Source organism: Scylla paramamosain, chromosome 12, assembly GCF_035594125.1.
Source record: "Scylla paramamosain isolate STU-SP2022 chromosome 12, ASM3559412v1, whole genome shotgun sequence".
In the NCBI taxonomy this organism is placed as follows: domain Eukaryota; kingdom Metazoa; phylum Arthropoda; class Malacostraca; order Decapoda; family Portunidae; genus Scylla; species Scylla paramamosain.
The window spans coordinates 17,559,001-17,574,357 of record NC_087162.1 but is presented as its reverse complement, the minus strand read 5'-3'; the positions used below and the strand labels follow the sequence as shown (position 1 = coordinate 17,574,357).

At 35.8% G+C, this 15,357-nt stretch overlaps 1 protein-coding gene across 5 annotated transcripts in view; it reads left to right on the top strand.

Annotated features, from left to right (window-relative positions):
• LOC135105790 (BSD domain-containing protein 1-like) overlaps window positions 1-11,238 on the top strand; it is a 69,264-nt gene extending 58,026 nt beyond the window's left edge. For all 5 annotated transcript variants that reach the window (XM_064014310.1, XM_064014307.1, XM_064014309.1 and 2 more), the window contains one exon: window positions 8,222-11,238. In XM_064014310.1, the coding sequence (XP_063870380.1) occupies window positions 8,222-8,248 (27 nt within the window). In that variant the 3' untranslated portion in view covers window positions 8,249-11,238. The remainder of the gene's footprint in view (window positions 1-8,221) is intronic.
• The last annotated feature ends 4,119 nt before the right edge of the window (window positions 11,239-15,357 follow it).

Sequence of the window (15,357 nt, the reverse complement as noted above, 5' to 3'; positions counted from 1 at the left end):
AAAAGGAGCTAGTAAATAAGGCTACACAAAAAAAAGAACAACTAACGGAATAAGTTTTCTGGAGAAAAAGAGATATGAGAATAAAGAAATGGTACATCAAACAGTAAGTAAAGTATGTCATACTAATGTAAATGGATTAATGTCAAGAAAAATGGAATTGAATGAGTAATTAAGCAGAACTGCACCGGATGTTGTTGTATTATGTGAGACAAAATGGAAAAATGAATGGGGAACTCCTGACACTGGCGATGATAAATATGATTTATGGATGAAAAATAGAAGGGACAAGGGAGGAGGTGGAGTGATCATTCTGACTAAAAAATGTGTTAAAGTGGAGAAGGTAATAGAAAGTGAAGACAAGTCTGAAATTCTACAAGTGATGATTAGAAGTGTAAATGGAAGGATGATGAATTATGTAGGAATGTATGTGCCACCTATGACCAATGCTAGACAAAAAGAAGAGTATGAAGAGATGATCACTATCTTGTAAAGATAGTGATGGAAAGTAGTGATATAGTTATTGTTGATTATTTTAATTGTAAGGAGATAAATTGGGAGACATTGACAACTACTGGAAGTGAGAACTTATGGAGTAATATACCATTAGACTGGGTAGTGGAAAACTTGATGACTCAATGGGATGATAGTGATACCAGATTTAGTGGAAGAGATAAACCATCAAGACTTGATTTAATGTTTACCAACACATGGAAATTATTGAAACTATACACTATGATAGCGCTCTAGGTAAAAGTGATCATGTGATGACTGAATTTAATTTGAAAAATGAAAATGTAATCATTGATGAAAATTATGAGGTGAAAAGATTTAAATATAGTTATGCTGATTTTGAAAAATTAAGAAAGACTGAAGATGCAGAAGATGTCTGGGAAAAATGGGATGAATTTATAAGGATATATAATTCTGCTGTGGAGAAATTTGTATCTAGAGCAGAAGCAAGATGTAGAAAGGGTAAAGAATGGTTCAATACAAAATGCGAATAGGCTAGAAATTGTAAGTTAAATGCTTGGAATAGATAGAAGAAGAGGAAAACTAAGAGCAGATGGGAGGAATATATTGATCCTAGAAACAAGTACATTGAGATAAGATTGGAGAGAAGAAAGTATGAAAGAGATATAATAGATAAGTGTATAAATGAACCCAAACTATTCTTTAGACATATTAAGGCACCCAACGAGGTCATTATGTCATATTGCAGCAATTGTCATGAAATTTTTATGGTTTAAGTGCAATACTTTACTGATCATTCACCTGCAATATCAAGAAGATATCTTAAAAGATTTTATTTTATTTTTTTTTCATTTTTATGTAAATTTACTATCCATTTAAAATGGGGTGAGTTTCTGTGTTTTAATCAGATTTTAGTTTTCTTTATATAGAATTAAAGAATGAACATTCCTCTACTTCTTCAAGTTAGATAATCCATGGATTAAAAAATAATAGTATTTATGAATTTTTTATTAATGTAATCATTTTCCACTATTTTTTAATGTTTCCATCCTCCTTGTGACCAACCAATACAATCTTTTTTTTTTTTTTTTGTAGGAAGGACACTGGCCAAGGGCAACAAAAATCCAATAAAAAAAATGCTGACTGAAATGCCAGTCCCATAAAAGGGTCAAAGCAGTAGTCAAATATTGATGATAAGTGTCTTGAAACCTCCCTCTTGAAGGAATTCAAGTCATAGGAAGGTGGAAATACAGAAGCAGGAAGGCAGTTCCAGAGTTTACCAGAGATAGGGATGAATGATTGAGAATACTGGTTAACTCTTGCTTTAGAGAGGTGGACAGAATAGGGGTGAGAGAAAGAAGAAAGTCTTGTGCAGCGAGGCTGCGGGAAGAGGGGAGGCATGCAGTTATCAAAATCAGAAGAGCAGTTAGCATGAAAATAGCGGTAGAAGACAGCTAGAGATGCAACATTGCGGCGGTGAGAGAGAGGCTGAAGACAGTCAGTTAGAGGAGAGGAGTTGATGGGACGAAAAGCTTTTGATTCCACCCCGCCTAGAAGAGCAGACATGTGAAGCATACTCCATACATGGACGGATAAGGCCCTTGTACAGAGTTAGCAGCTGGGGGGTGAGAAAAACTGGCGGAGAAGTCTCAGAATGCCTAACTTCATAGAAGCTGTTTTAGCTAGAGATGAGATGTGAAGTTTCCAGTTCAGATTATAAGTAAAGGACAGACTGAGGATGTTCAGTGTAGAAGAGGGGGACAGTTGAGTGTCATTGAAGAAGAGAGGATAGTTGTCTGGAAGGTTGTGTCGAGTTGATAGATGGAGGAATTGAGTTTTTGAGGCATTGAACAATACCAAGTTTGCTGTGCCCCAATCAGAAATTTTAGAAAGATCAGAAGTCAAGCGTTCTGTGGCTTTCCTGCATGAAATGTTTACCTCCTGAAGGGTTGGACGTCTATGAAAAGCCGTGGAAAAGTGCAGGGTGGTATCATCAGCGTAGGAGTGGATAGGACAAGAAGTTTGGTTTAGAAGGTCATTAATGAATAATAAGAAGAGAGTGGGTGACAGGACAGAACCCTGAGGAACACCACTGTTAATAGATTTAGGAGAAGAACAGTGACCGTCTACCACCCACAGCAGCAATAGAACGGTCAGAAAGGAAACTTGAGATGAAGTTACAGAGAGAAGGATAGAAGCCGTAGGAGGGTAGTTTGGAAATCAAAGCTTTTTGCCAGACTCTATCAAAAGCTTTTGATATGTCCAAGGCAACAGCAAAAGTTTCACCAAAATCTTTAAAAGAGGATGATCAAGACTCAGTAAGGAAAGCCAGATCACCAGTAGAGCAGCCTTGACGGAACCCGTACTGGTGATCAGATAGGAGGTTGTGAAGTGATAAATGTTTAAGAATCTTCCTGTTGAGGATAGATTAAAAAACTTTAGATAGGCAGGAAATTAAAGCAATAGGATGGTAGTTTGAGGGATTAGAACGGTCACCCTTTTTAGGAACAGGTTGAATGTAGGCAAACTTTCAGCAGGAAGGAAAGGTAGATGTTGACAGACAGAGCTGAAAAAGTTTGACTAGGCAAGGTGCAAGCATGGAGGCACAGTCTCAGAGAACAATAGGAGGGACCCCATCAGGTCCATAAGCCTTCCGAGGATTTAGGCCAGCAAGGGCATGGAAAACATCATTGCGAAGAATTTTAATAGGTGGCATGAAATAGTCAGAGGGTGGAGGAGAGGGAGGAACAAGCCCAGAATCGTCCAAGGTAGAGTTTTTAGCAAAGGTTTGAGCAAAGAGTTCAGCTTTAGAAATAGATGTGATAGCAGTGGTGCCATCTGGTTGAAATAAAGGAGGGAAAGAAGAAGAAGCAAAGTTATTGGAGATATTTTTGGCTAGATGCCAGAAGTCATGAGGGGAGTTGGATCTTGAAAGGTTTTGACACTTTCTGTTAATCTAGAAGGAAAATCCAACTACCAAATGTTGCTGTTTTACTTCTCTATCCAAAACTGCAAACAGGCTTAAGATTGGTTAAAAACTTTCCAATCTCAGGAATTTTGAAGTTAAGGCAATGCACTTTTGAGATACGGGTATTTAAAGTTTTCCTTACTTTGCCGTCCTTTAATCTTTTTGTGTGCAGTTTTTTTGCCCAACAAATCTTGCTCTTTCATAATTCATTGTATTCTACATTAGTATGTGGTAAAATGTTTCATTCTAATGGCCACTGGCCCTCTTCTTTTAAAAAAAATATTATCCACACATGGTGGGGGTGTCATGAGGAGCCATCTCACTCGTTGTTGCCAGCTTTTCAGTGTGCACCTGCCTCATACTCTTCACCTGCTTCTCTCTTTCTCTTCTTGCTTTTTCTCTTGCATAGTGCATTTCTCTGCATTTCCTTATCTTTATTCATCAGTGTGTGGTGTGATGTGGGAAATCCGAGGTGGAGTAAGAGACTTGATGCCAGGTATCCAAAGTTGTGTTCCAACATGGTAGTTTGACAGGCAAACCACGCTCTGAATAATCCACAGAACTTGCCCTTCGACACTTTCCTCCACACTTTTGAATGAAGCATTTCGTTGTGATTCTGTGCCCTTCTCTTCAGGCACTTCTGTAAGAGGTCAGGATTTGCGAGGTCCTTGTAGACCGTCTTGATGAGGTCTAGTGATTCTTGTGGTATCTTAGCAAGGTACAAGTTCTTGTCTTCATGTTTTTCTGGTTCTTCTCCCTTGGCTTGAGCACACCTGACAAAGCATCAAGAGGATTCTCAGCCTGCCTCTTGCTGTCTGTTGTTGTGTTAGGCCTACGGGCACGGTGCCAATGTCTTGGGCCTCTACAGCCAGGCCACCACAATCAGGTTATCGAGGATTGGTCATGCACTTTAAATTATGAATATAATTGAGAAAATACATAATTGTGTGCTCTCACGGAAAAATTCAGGAAAGAGTGATGTTTACAATGAAAACGGGATCTTTAAATGATGCGTGATCCACTACCAATAGTGCTTAAAAGCGCTTTAAAGGGCTTTAAATTCATCAACGAGTGAAAATAAGTGTACCATTGAATTCTACATACCCTGCTTTCTCACATTACAATTTATTACAGAAAATTATTTTTTGGGGTAAATTAACCTCGTTGAGTGCTTTAATGGGAAGATGAAGAAGGTAGGAGTATTAAGATTGAAAGTTGAAGGAAAAATCTGTGAGGATGTACAGGACATGGTGAAGGTTATGAACAATAGTTTCAGATCGGTATTTACTGTGGAAAGCGAGTTTGATGCTGGAAAGGATAAGTTGGTGAGGAATATACTAAGTACAGTCCCAGTCAGTTATGAGGAAATACTTAAGATGATGAGAGAGAGAGAGAGATGAGGGGGGAGGGGAGGACAGGGAAAGGGGGGCACAGAGAGAGAGAGAGAGAGAGAGAGAGAGAGAGAGAGAGAGAGAGAGAGAGAGAGAGAGAGAGAGAGAGAGAGAGAGAGAGGGGGGGGGGGGAGGAGAGGACAGGGAAAGGGGGAGAGAGAGAGAGAGAGAGAGAGAGAGAGAGAGAGAGAGAGAGAGAGAGAGAGAGAGAGAGAGAGAGAGAGAGAGAGAGAGAGGGGGGGGGAGGGGGGGAGGGGGGAGGAGAGGACAGGGAAAGGGGGAGAGAGAGAGAGAGAGAGAGAGAGAGAGAGAGAGAGAGAGAGAGAGAGAGAGAGAGAGAGAGAGAGAGAGAGAGAGAGAGAGAATGTGAAATAAAGATTGTGTACACTACAACAACTGTTTTCAAGACCGAAAATGGCAGGAACTTTTGATGACTTATCATTTTGAGGTTGATGTTTATTTACAATAGTATTTTGCATGAAACTTTGTCATTGTGTTTTTTTTTATCTGATGTATAGGATGACTCTTTTTTAGGATGGTTGAAGTGCCATTTTTTACTATTTTTTTTCTATAATTTAGGTTATTTTCATTCAATTCATGTTTACGGCACATAATAACTCCATAAAAAATGAAAAAAAGTAAGGAGATTTTGGGACCTGGAATTGATTTTTTTTTTTTTACATGAATTTGAATGGGATAAACATTGCCAATTCACACAGCCCAAAAAGAACCAATGAACTTTGAATCATGAGGTACCATTGTATTTTTCAAGAGAGGTTGAGTTTCCCCCAGACTGTGGCCCAGTGATGAGCATGACTGCCAACATAACATAGAGGTTTGTTTTCCTTTCTCTGAATGGACTATAGTGAGAGGAAAAGCTACCCAGAGATTTTAGATATCTAGGGTGCACTGAAAGTGGTTTGAGATGGAAATTGCCATGATTATATATTAAAGAGCTCCCATAGCTCACCCCACACACTAGGTAGGCTACTGTGCCTGACACCATTAGGAGTAGTATTGATAAAAGAATGTGTGAATATTTAATAATACCAAAAAGAAATCTCACTACTTGGGTTCTTCCAAGTGTTCATGACTTCCAAGTTATTCCTACAAATTTTACAACCAACTCATCTGTTATTTTGTGTATCTACATATTCCCAAGTTATCTTGTTATTTGATTGTTCTTTAGCCCAGTTCTTATATTCAAATTATTTACAATGAAAGAGTACTGAGTTTTGTCCTTTTACGTAACTTCTACATCTTTAGATGCATCATTGTTGGTATGCAAAATTTTATGATTTAAACTTTTATATATATTGTTCAGTTTGATAATTGAAGTTGTTACTGTCAATTCATCAATATGAATTTTAAAGACTTCTTACTAGTCTTTGATGAGAAAGCTGTCTTCATATTCTCAGTTGTTTTCTTCTTTGTAACAAAACAGTTAGTAAGTATAAATGAGAGGTGAAAACCTACTATGACATGAGGAAGCAATATTATATTAAAGATAATTAGAGAAGGAAAAGTGAGATTATATATATATATATATATATATATATATATATATATATATATATATATATATATATATATATATATATATATATATATATATATATATATATATATATGAACAAATATTTTTAAAAGCATGGCCATCCATTGCATAGGCTCTTTTTGATTGAAGTAAGGTATTAGATATGAAGGCAGTGATGGTGATATTGCTCATTAGTGTATGTATTCAGTGTACAAGGTGCAATAAAAATCTACAGAAACATAGTGTATCTGATTTTAATTTAGCTGTCATTTCCTTTAAAGCAATCACCTTGTGCAGCAATGCACTACTCCCCAGACCTGGAAATCTCATTCTGAAAGGATATAAATACCTTCTGTGATTGATGCTGATCTCTACAGTAACAAAAACTGACCATGATGATTTTTTTTTTTTTTTTTTTTTTTTTTTTAGCATTTTCTGAGGTTTAGCTCATGGAGGGTCACCCAAACCTTACATTATCCTTTAGGCCACTTTCACACAACGCCGCTGGTGTCCACCACTGATTACCTCACTGTGAAGGGTTGGGTAACCAGTGACTGCCACTGACTCGTGCCATCCCATCTCAAGTTTGTCAGTTGAAAAAATAGCATTAAAGGAGGAGCTGCTTCTCTTTGCTTTGCTGAGCAGGAAAAAAAGAGGAGACATTCTCAAAAGAGAAGAATACATGTGCATCAGATGAGATCATCTAGAATAGACAAAAGCCTGCATTATGCATTTTTTTTTCAAGATTCTGGTATTTTTTTTTTTTTTTTTTCAAGATTTTTCTCTTTTGAATTTTTCAAGATTCTGCTATTACTGATTTTTTTTTTTTTTTCACAGCTAACATTTGTTGCTAAGTTGTCTATGGTAGATATACCTGCCAATTTTAGTGCTTGTATCATAAAATTAATGTTTCTTCTGATATTTGTAGTTATCTGCTCCATTGGCTCATCTATGCAATTTTTCTCAGTTAGAGACTTGCTATCAGAGTCAAGACTGAATTACAGAATGATGTCATTCCAGGGTTGTTCCTCTCAACCTTATTGCTATAGACTGCAGTTGATGGATCCCAGATTGCTGGGCATTTTTCTCTCCCACAGATTAGGTCTTCTGTGTTTACTTTCTCCATCATCTTACATAAGCTATTTTAACCCTGCATTGCTGGCATCAGGTCCTCTCAAAATCTGGCTTAACGCTGAAAAGGGATGGATCATAGACGACAGTGGCCTCACTCGGTGGCTCCGTGTGAAAGCTCCCATTTGAAACACTGCCCACTAGTTACTGGTAGCCACTGCTGGCAGCAGTTACTTGCCTGTGCCACAGCCTTGTATAAAAGACTCCATTGCAAACTGTGGGCAGTCACCAGTAGCATGTGAAAGTGGCCTAAATGACATTCTCTTCCTGTTGAAGCACAAGTGACATTCATAACACTTTGTCAGACTTATTATTTCATTGCTCTGTGCTTGCCACATAATTTTTAGGTTTCATAGTGACATCATAAGTGAGCTTGTTAATTTGGTCACAGAAACAAGTATAACATAGGTCCTAACGATAACAGTGAGATGTCACTTGGTATGGTAACTAACCACAATTACTGCTTGCTCTTGTGTGCCCATGATGGTTCTGTGTTTTATTTCTTTGCTGCATGGACAGTTCAGGAACTTGACTGCATCACTTTTTACAGAAAAGTGGAGACTAGATTCCTGTCAACTTTCAACTGTCAACTTTTGAAAAGAGTGAATATTCGCACAGTTCTTGCTTCCCACATATACTCATTCTTTTTGTTTTTGTCATTGCATCATATCCCTCAGTCAATACATCAGTCAAGAAGTTAGTGATATTATTCTCTTATTCCAGAATGAAGATTGGGAGAGTTGGGACTGAGAAGTGAGGCATGGAGAACTTGCCAGCCATCATCATATATATCTATATTAAGGCTAGAAATTGCACTTCAAACAGATTTGCCTTGTGGTTTGATTGCATCTTCATATTTTTTACTAACTCATATATTACATGATAGAATTCTTGCTGTTGTCAGATAAGGTATATTTATTGATGTAAGATTATTGTTATCTATATCAATATTTATTTCATGAAAATGCTCTTCAATTAGAATACTGTAAAAAAGAAAAAAAAATCAACAACAGTTTCAGAACATTGTAATTTTTAAATAGATTATCTTTTATTTATTTTTATTTATTTATTTATATTTTTTTTGCAATCAGTTGGAAATTGAACTTCAAAACATAAAAAAGGATGCATGTACCATAATTTGGTAGGTGTGAAAGGAGGAAGAAATCTAATGGATTTTATATTTTCAGTATGTAGAGCTCAAGCAGTGGAAATTCATTATCAGATATTTGATTGTGGTGTGAACAGAATGGATGGCAAGAGGAATGAAAGTATGAATGGAAGCTTTAGTATGATTAGTAATAGAGAATGAATTAATTGTAGAGTGGTGGAGGGGCTTTGGCCACTTGGAGAGAATGGGCAGGAAGGAGGTGAGGAAAGGAGAAATAAATGTAGGAGCTGTGTTGTAGTAAGATGGTACCAATGAAAGGAGAGGATATATATATATATATATATATATATATATATATATATATATATATATATATATATATATATATATATATATATATATATATATATATATATATATATATATAGTAGAACAGGTTCCAAGTAATAGATAAGGTAAGCAGGAATACACCAGACTTCCTTCTTTGTTTACTGTAATATTTCACCTTTACAGAAAGCATTATCAGACACTGCAGGACATGACGATGAGGTGAAGTCATCACTGTAAAATGAGCCAGCCATGTGTTATATCCTCTGAAGTACACCTGTTTGAAGAGTGATCCAACCCATAACTCAGAGCCTGTTCTGCTATCAGCATAACCTGGCCCAGGGAACAATATCTCCAAGTAATAGATTGGATCACTCTTGAGACAGGTGTACTTCAGAGGATATAATGCATGGCTGGTTTGTTATACATTGAGGACTTCACATCATTGCCACATTATGCAATGCCTGATGATGTCTTCTGTGAAGGTGAAACATTGTAATAAGTGAAGAAGGAAGTATCCCTGCTTACTTCAAATATATATATATATATATATATATATATATATATATATATATATATATATATGAGAGAGAGAGAGAGAGAGAGAGAGAGAGAGAGAGAGAGACCACAAAGATATGATACGGACAAGAAAATTAACAAATAGAAATGTCCACGACATTCCCTTGAGGGAATTTCTGTTAACATTTTATCAGAGAAGGTAGCTGAATACCAAGGAAAAAAAAAAAAAAAAAAGATGAGGGAGGCAGTAATTTGTTCAGGGGCACTTTGTTAGAATTGTTTTAATTATATAAAATATATGATTGTTATATTGCTATGCAGTAATAGAGACAATTTATTATTTTGAAGAAACCCCACACATTCCTCTATGAAGAGTATCATTGATGTAAAAAGGCAGGGAGTGGCTATTTAATGCTTTAATTACTGTGGTTCATATATAGGAGCAGTTGCATGTAAGAGTTTTATTGCAGGATTTCAGTTGTATACCTTTATGTATAATTGACATGATTTGAATTTCTTACTTTTAAAGCATGTAGAACAATTAGAGGTGCTTTTTTTCATTTATTTATTTATTTTCCTTCACATGCTATAATTATGTGCACTGTTTTATAGGATATATATATATAAATATATATATATATATATATATATATATATATATATATATATATATATATATATATATATATATATATATATATATATATTCAAGAAAGATGAAAATTACAATAAAATATTTGAATAATACGGAAGTAAAAATGCCCTTTGCTTTTTTTGTATGTGTTTTATGAGAATGTAAAGTTTGCAAGGAAGGGTATATCCATCTTCATATCCTTGTTCTTTTTAGTTACTATTGATATGTAATGAATACAGATATGTGTCTAGATAATTTGTTATGCAGAATATTTATCCATTTATCTAAATAAAAGGCTGGCAACCCAATATGAGGTGGTCCAGACAAAGCACCCCACACTCTTAGCCCCCATCAGCCCCTGGTGAAAAGGGGATAGTCTTGGAGATCACCCTACTATACCCCAGGAGCTTAGGCATAGCACAGCTGGCCACATACTTCCATAGCAAAGCCCAACAGCTTAGACTGGTTTACTCCTGCCCCTTCATAATGAGACTGTCCCCTACCTTGCCCCTACTCAAATCCTGAGACCACAGCTGATGCTGTGGAATGCTATGGAATGCCCCACACCCTAACTAGGTCCATACCAATGGGCTCTGCCAGTTGCCCATACTCCTTCATAGGAGTCAATGAAACTATAATTTTTTGTACCATCACAACTCTTCATTGACCTCTAACACGCACTATCACTCTTACATGCTGCATAGCTCTACCTCTCTCATCCAGTGCTCTCTTCACACAGTTTATCCACTCCAAGAATGGGTTTCCTCTTAACCTTTCACTGTGTGCAGGATAAAATGTGTTTCTGGAAGTTTTTAAAATAAATTTTGCAGTAAGTGAAAAGTTAGTGTTTGGTTTCATAGAAAAACATAATATATGGCAAATGAACAAATTTCCATTTGTCTAAAGGGTATAGGTAAAAATGCCATATGTCTTGAAAAGGAAAACTGATATAGACATTACCATAGGAGAACTTTGTCAGCTGTGAATTTTATACTACTGAAAAATGTGTTGAATAACATGCAGCAAGCACACCCTTTGTTCAAGACAAGAGATGGATGTTGATGGTATGATTTGATGTTGCACCATACTTACTGTCTTTTGCAGTGGATCACTGTCCTTCCTCCTGCTTTGAATGAGAATTACTTAAATTTATCTTTGTTTATATGTTCCTTTTTTAATAGAAATTTGTCAAGAATCATAGCTACAATTATGATTTGTTAAACTAGAAGTCAATACATCTGGGAGACTGCTGGACATTACCTAATTTGTGGCTGCCTTATTCCAGTCTTATACTCTGTCACTCATCACACACTTTCCTCCTATTTTATGTTTCAGTGTTGATAGCCCAAATCAGTCAATAGGTAAAGTAATGAAAAATGAAATTACCAGTCAATATGAGCACTGTGTATTATAAAAGCTGATTTTATCTACCAAGTCTTATGGTACTAAAGCTAGATTCAATATTGTTCTCATTCTTTTTCTTGGGAAGGACATACTTTGCCTCATCTCTTTCAGTTGCCTCCTGTAGCACACAGTAAGTACTTTCTAGGTTGTGTGTTTTATTGCAGGCCTCATGGTTAACTCTAATTCCTCCAACTATGAAAAGATTACAGCTATCTAACCTCCAAAGTGGAGCACATCTTGACTCACTTTCCTTTAATGGAGTGTTCACCATCAGCTTTAGCTTTCATCCTCCTTCAGTGACCAAACGGGTGAATTAACCTTTAGCTTTGCTATACTTTACAACTTAGAATGATTAGTGCAGCACACTACCTGTATCCCTTGGAAATGTTCTTGAAATTCTTGACCTTTTTCCTAACTTTTAATCCTTCTTATGCTGTCATTCTTTCTTCTTTGTTGGGGTTTTCCAATCATAATACCTCATCTGTATCTTGCCGTACTGCTCCAATCCCTCCTCAGGATTGTTTGAAGTCCTTTGATTTGATCCTTTGATTTTTGGCATCTCACCAAAAATATCTTCAATAACTTTTCATATTTCCTCCCTCTGTTTCAACCTGAAAGCACCACTTTCATTTCATTTATCAGTAAAACTGAACTCTTCATTCAAACATTTGTTAAAGTTTCAACAGTGAATGAATCAATGTTTGTTTTTAATCTCCCTTCTTCTTAATCAAGTTTTATGTGCCCTCTTTGGGTTTAGCCTTCATACTGGTCATGAAATGATGGGATCTCTCGTATTGTTCTCTATAACTGTGCTTCTGTGCTTGGACCTTATTTGATCAAACTCTTCCAAATCTTCCGTCTTTCCTTCCTGCAGGAAATTTGCCTACATTCAGCCTGTTGCTAGAAAGGGTAACTGCTCTTATCCTTTAAACTACTGACCTTTGGCTTTGACTTCTCTTTATTATTATTATTATTATTATTATTATTATTATTATTATTATTATTATTATTATTATTATTATTATTGTTATTATTATTTATTTTATTTGTTTATATATATATATATATATATATATATATATATATATATATATATATATATATATATATATATATATATATATATATATATATATATTTTTTTTTTTTTTTTTTTTTTTTTTTATCCTCAACAGAAATATTCTCAAACATGTGGCACTTCACAACCTTCTATCTGATCACCAGTATGGGTTCTGTTGTGGTATTTCTACTTGTGATCTTCTGGCCTTCCAAACTGAATCTTGGTAATTTTCTTTTAAGAATTTTGGTGAACATTTCATTGTTGCCTTAGACACACACACAAAAAAAAAAATTGACACAAAGGTTTAATTTTTAAACTACCTTCCCACTCCTTCTATCCTTCTCTCAGTATCTTCATCTGATGTTTCTTTTCTTGCCATTCTGTTGTTGCTGTGGTAGACACTGTTCTTTCCCTAAGCTTATAAATAGTGGTGTTCCTTAGAGGTCTATCCTAACATCCATTCTCTGCCTGTTATTCATCAATGATCCTAATCAAATTCATCATCTACTATGCTAATGATATCACTCAGCATTCTTCTGTTTTCTTCTGACCTTGCTGCACAAGACTTCTCACTTTGTTTTACTTTTCTATTCTGTCCTCACTAGTGCAAAAGTTATTCAGTATATTAAATTTTCCATCCCTTTTACTGGTAAATTCAGGAGCTCCCTGATTGGTTTCAAGACACTTCTCTAAGACTTGCTTTCTGATAGTAGTCTTTAGGAACTGATACTTTATATATATATATATATATATATATATATATATATATATATATATATATATATATATATATATATATATATATATATATATATATATATATATATATATATATATATATATATATATATATATATATATATTGCCACTGACCAGAGCAACACTTACAAAAAAATAAAGAGTTTCATGCTTCTTGCCATGTCAAAGAGTGACAAAAAACAAGGAAATAAAGGAAGAAAATCAATGCACACACAGATCCACTACAGTTTTTCTATGTGAATGATGGACACTATTGAATATTGTGGATTCTTTTGTCATAAAATGACTACTTGATGTGCAAAATCAATGCAAAAAGGAAAAGTTGGCTACCTATGTACATTCTGAAAACTGTGATGCATTGGTAGAGATTAGTAGTGGCTGTGGCTTCCTGAGACAGGTTTGGATCCAAGTACTGTACATGTACTTGCACTTGTACTACACAATAATGTGTACTTGTACTTAGGTTCAAAAGTAATTGTATTTGGACTCAAAGTACTTAACATTTTTATTTTTTCAATACATGAGTGCAAAAAAAAAAAAAATGTGTAATATTTAATGACTAGTGTGGGCAGAAGGGAAGTCAGGTTAAGGGATTAACAGAGATGTGCCCTGGGACGAGGTGACATTGAGGTCATGGGAGATGACTCAAGGTAAAGAGGGAGTGCTAGTTTACCACCTATCAAAAGTAGTTAAAACAGTAAAAAGTACTTGTACTTGGATTCAGTTCAAAAAGTGCTCAAACTTAAATTCAACAATGAAACTAAGTATTTGTACTTGGATTTGTATTACTATAATGCAGTCTTATGTCTTATGTGCACTTCATTAAAAAAAAAAATGAAAAAATAAATACATTTGAACCTAAGTCACAATACCTTAAGTTCTTAATGAGCTACATCTCCAAGACAGGTGAATTTATTAAGAGAGACAACAGTCTATTATTGGTAATTTACAAGATTTTCTTTATAATGTTTTGTTGCCTTTGACCAGTGTTTTCATAAAAAATAACAGATGAATTAATTAATTAGCTAATAAATCAATTAATAAAAGCCTACTTCCAACAAGTACTTCATGTACTTGTTGGCTGCTGAGCCACACTTTGCACTAGTAATATTCCTAAGATAAAATAATTTGCAGAGACTTATTTCCATTAATAGGGGTAGGACAGAATAGGGGTGAGAAAAAGAAAGTCTTGTGCAGTGAGGCCGCAGGAGGAGGGGAGGCAAGCAGTTAGCAAGATCAGAATAGCAGTTAGCATGAAAATAGTGGTAGAAGACAGCTAGAGATGCAACATTGCGGCAGTGAGAGAGAGGCTGAAGACAATCAGTTAGAGGAGAGAAGTTGATGAGACGAAAAGCTTTTGATTCCACCCTGTCTAGAAGAGCAGTATGAGTGGAATCTCCCCAGACATGTGAAGCATACTCCATACATGGATGGATAAGGCCCTTGTACAGAGTTAGAAGCTGGGGGGATGAGAAAAACTGGCAGAGATGTCTCAGAACGCCTAACTTCATAGAAGCTGTTTTAGCTAGAGATGAGATGTGAAGTTTCCAGTTCAGATTATAAGTAAAGGACAGACCGAGGATGTTCAGTGTAGAAGAGGGGGACAGTTGAGTGTTATTGAAGAAGAGGGATAGTTGTCTGGAAGGTTGTGTCGAGTTGATAGATGGAGGAATTGAGTTTTTGAGGCATTGAACAATACCAAGTTTGCTCTGCCCCAATTAGAAATTTTAGAAAGATCAGAAGTCAAGGGTTCTGTGGCTTCCTTGTGTGAAATGTTTACTTCCTGAAGGTTTGGTCGTCTATGAAAAGACGTGGAAAAGTGCAGGGTGGTATCATCACCGTAGGAGTGGATAGGACTAGAAGTTTGGTTTAGGAGATCATTAATGAATAATAAGAACAGGGTGGGTGACAGGACAGAACCCTGAGGAACACCACTGTTAATAGATTTAGGAGAAGAGCAGTGACCGTCTACCACAGCAGCAATAGAACGGTCAGAAAGGAAACTTGAGATGAAGTTACAGAGAGAAGGATAGAAGCCGTAGGAGGGT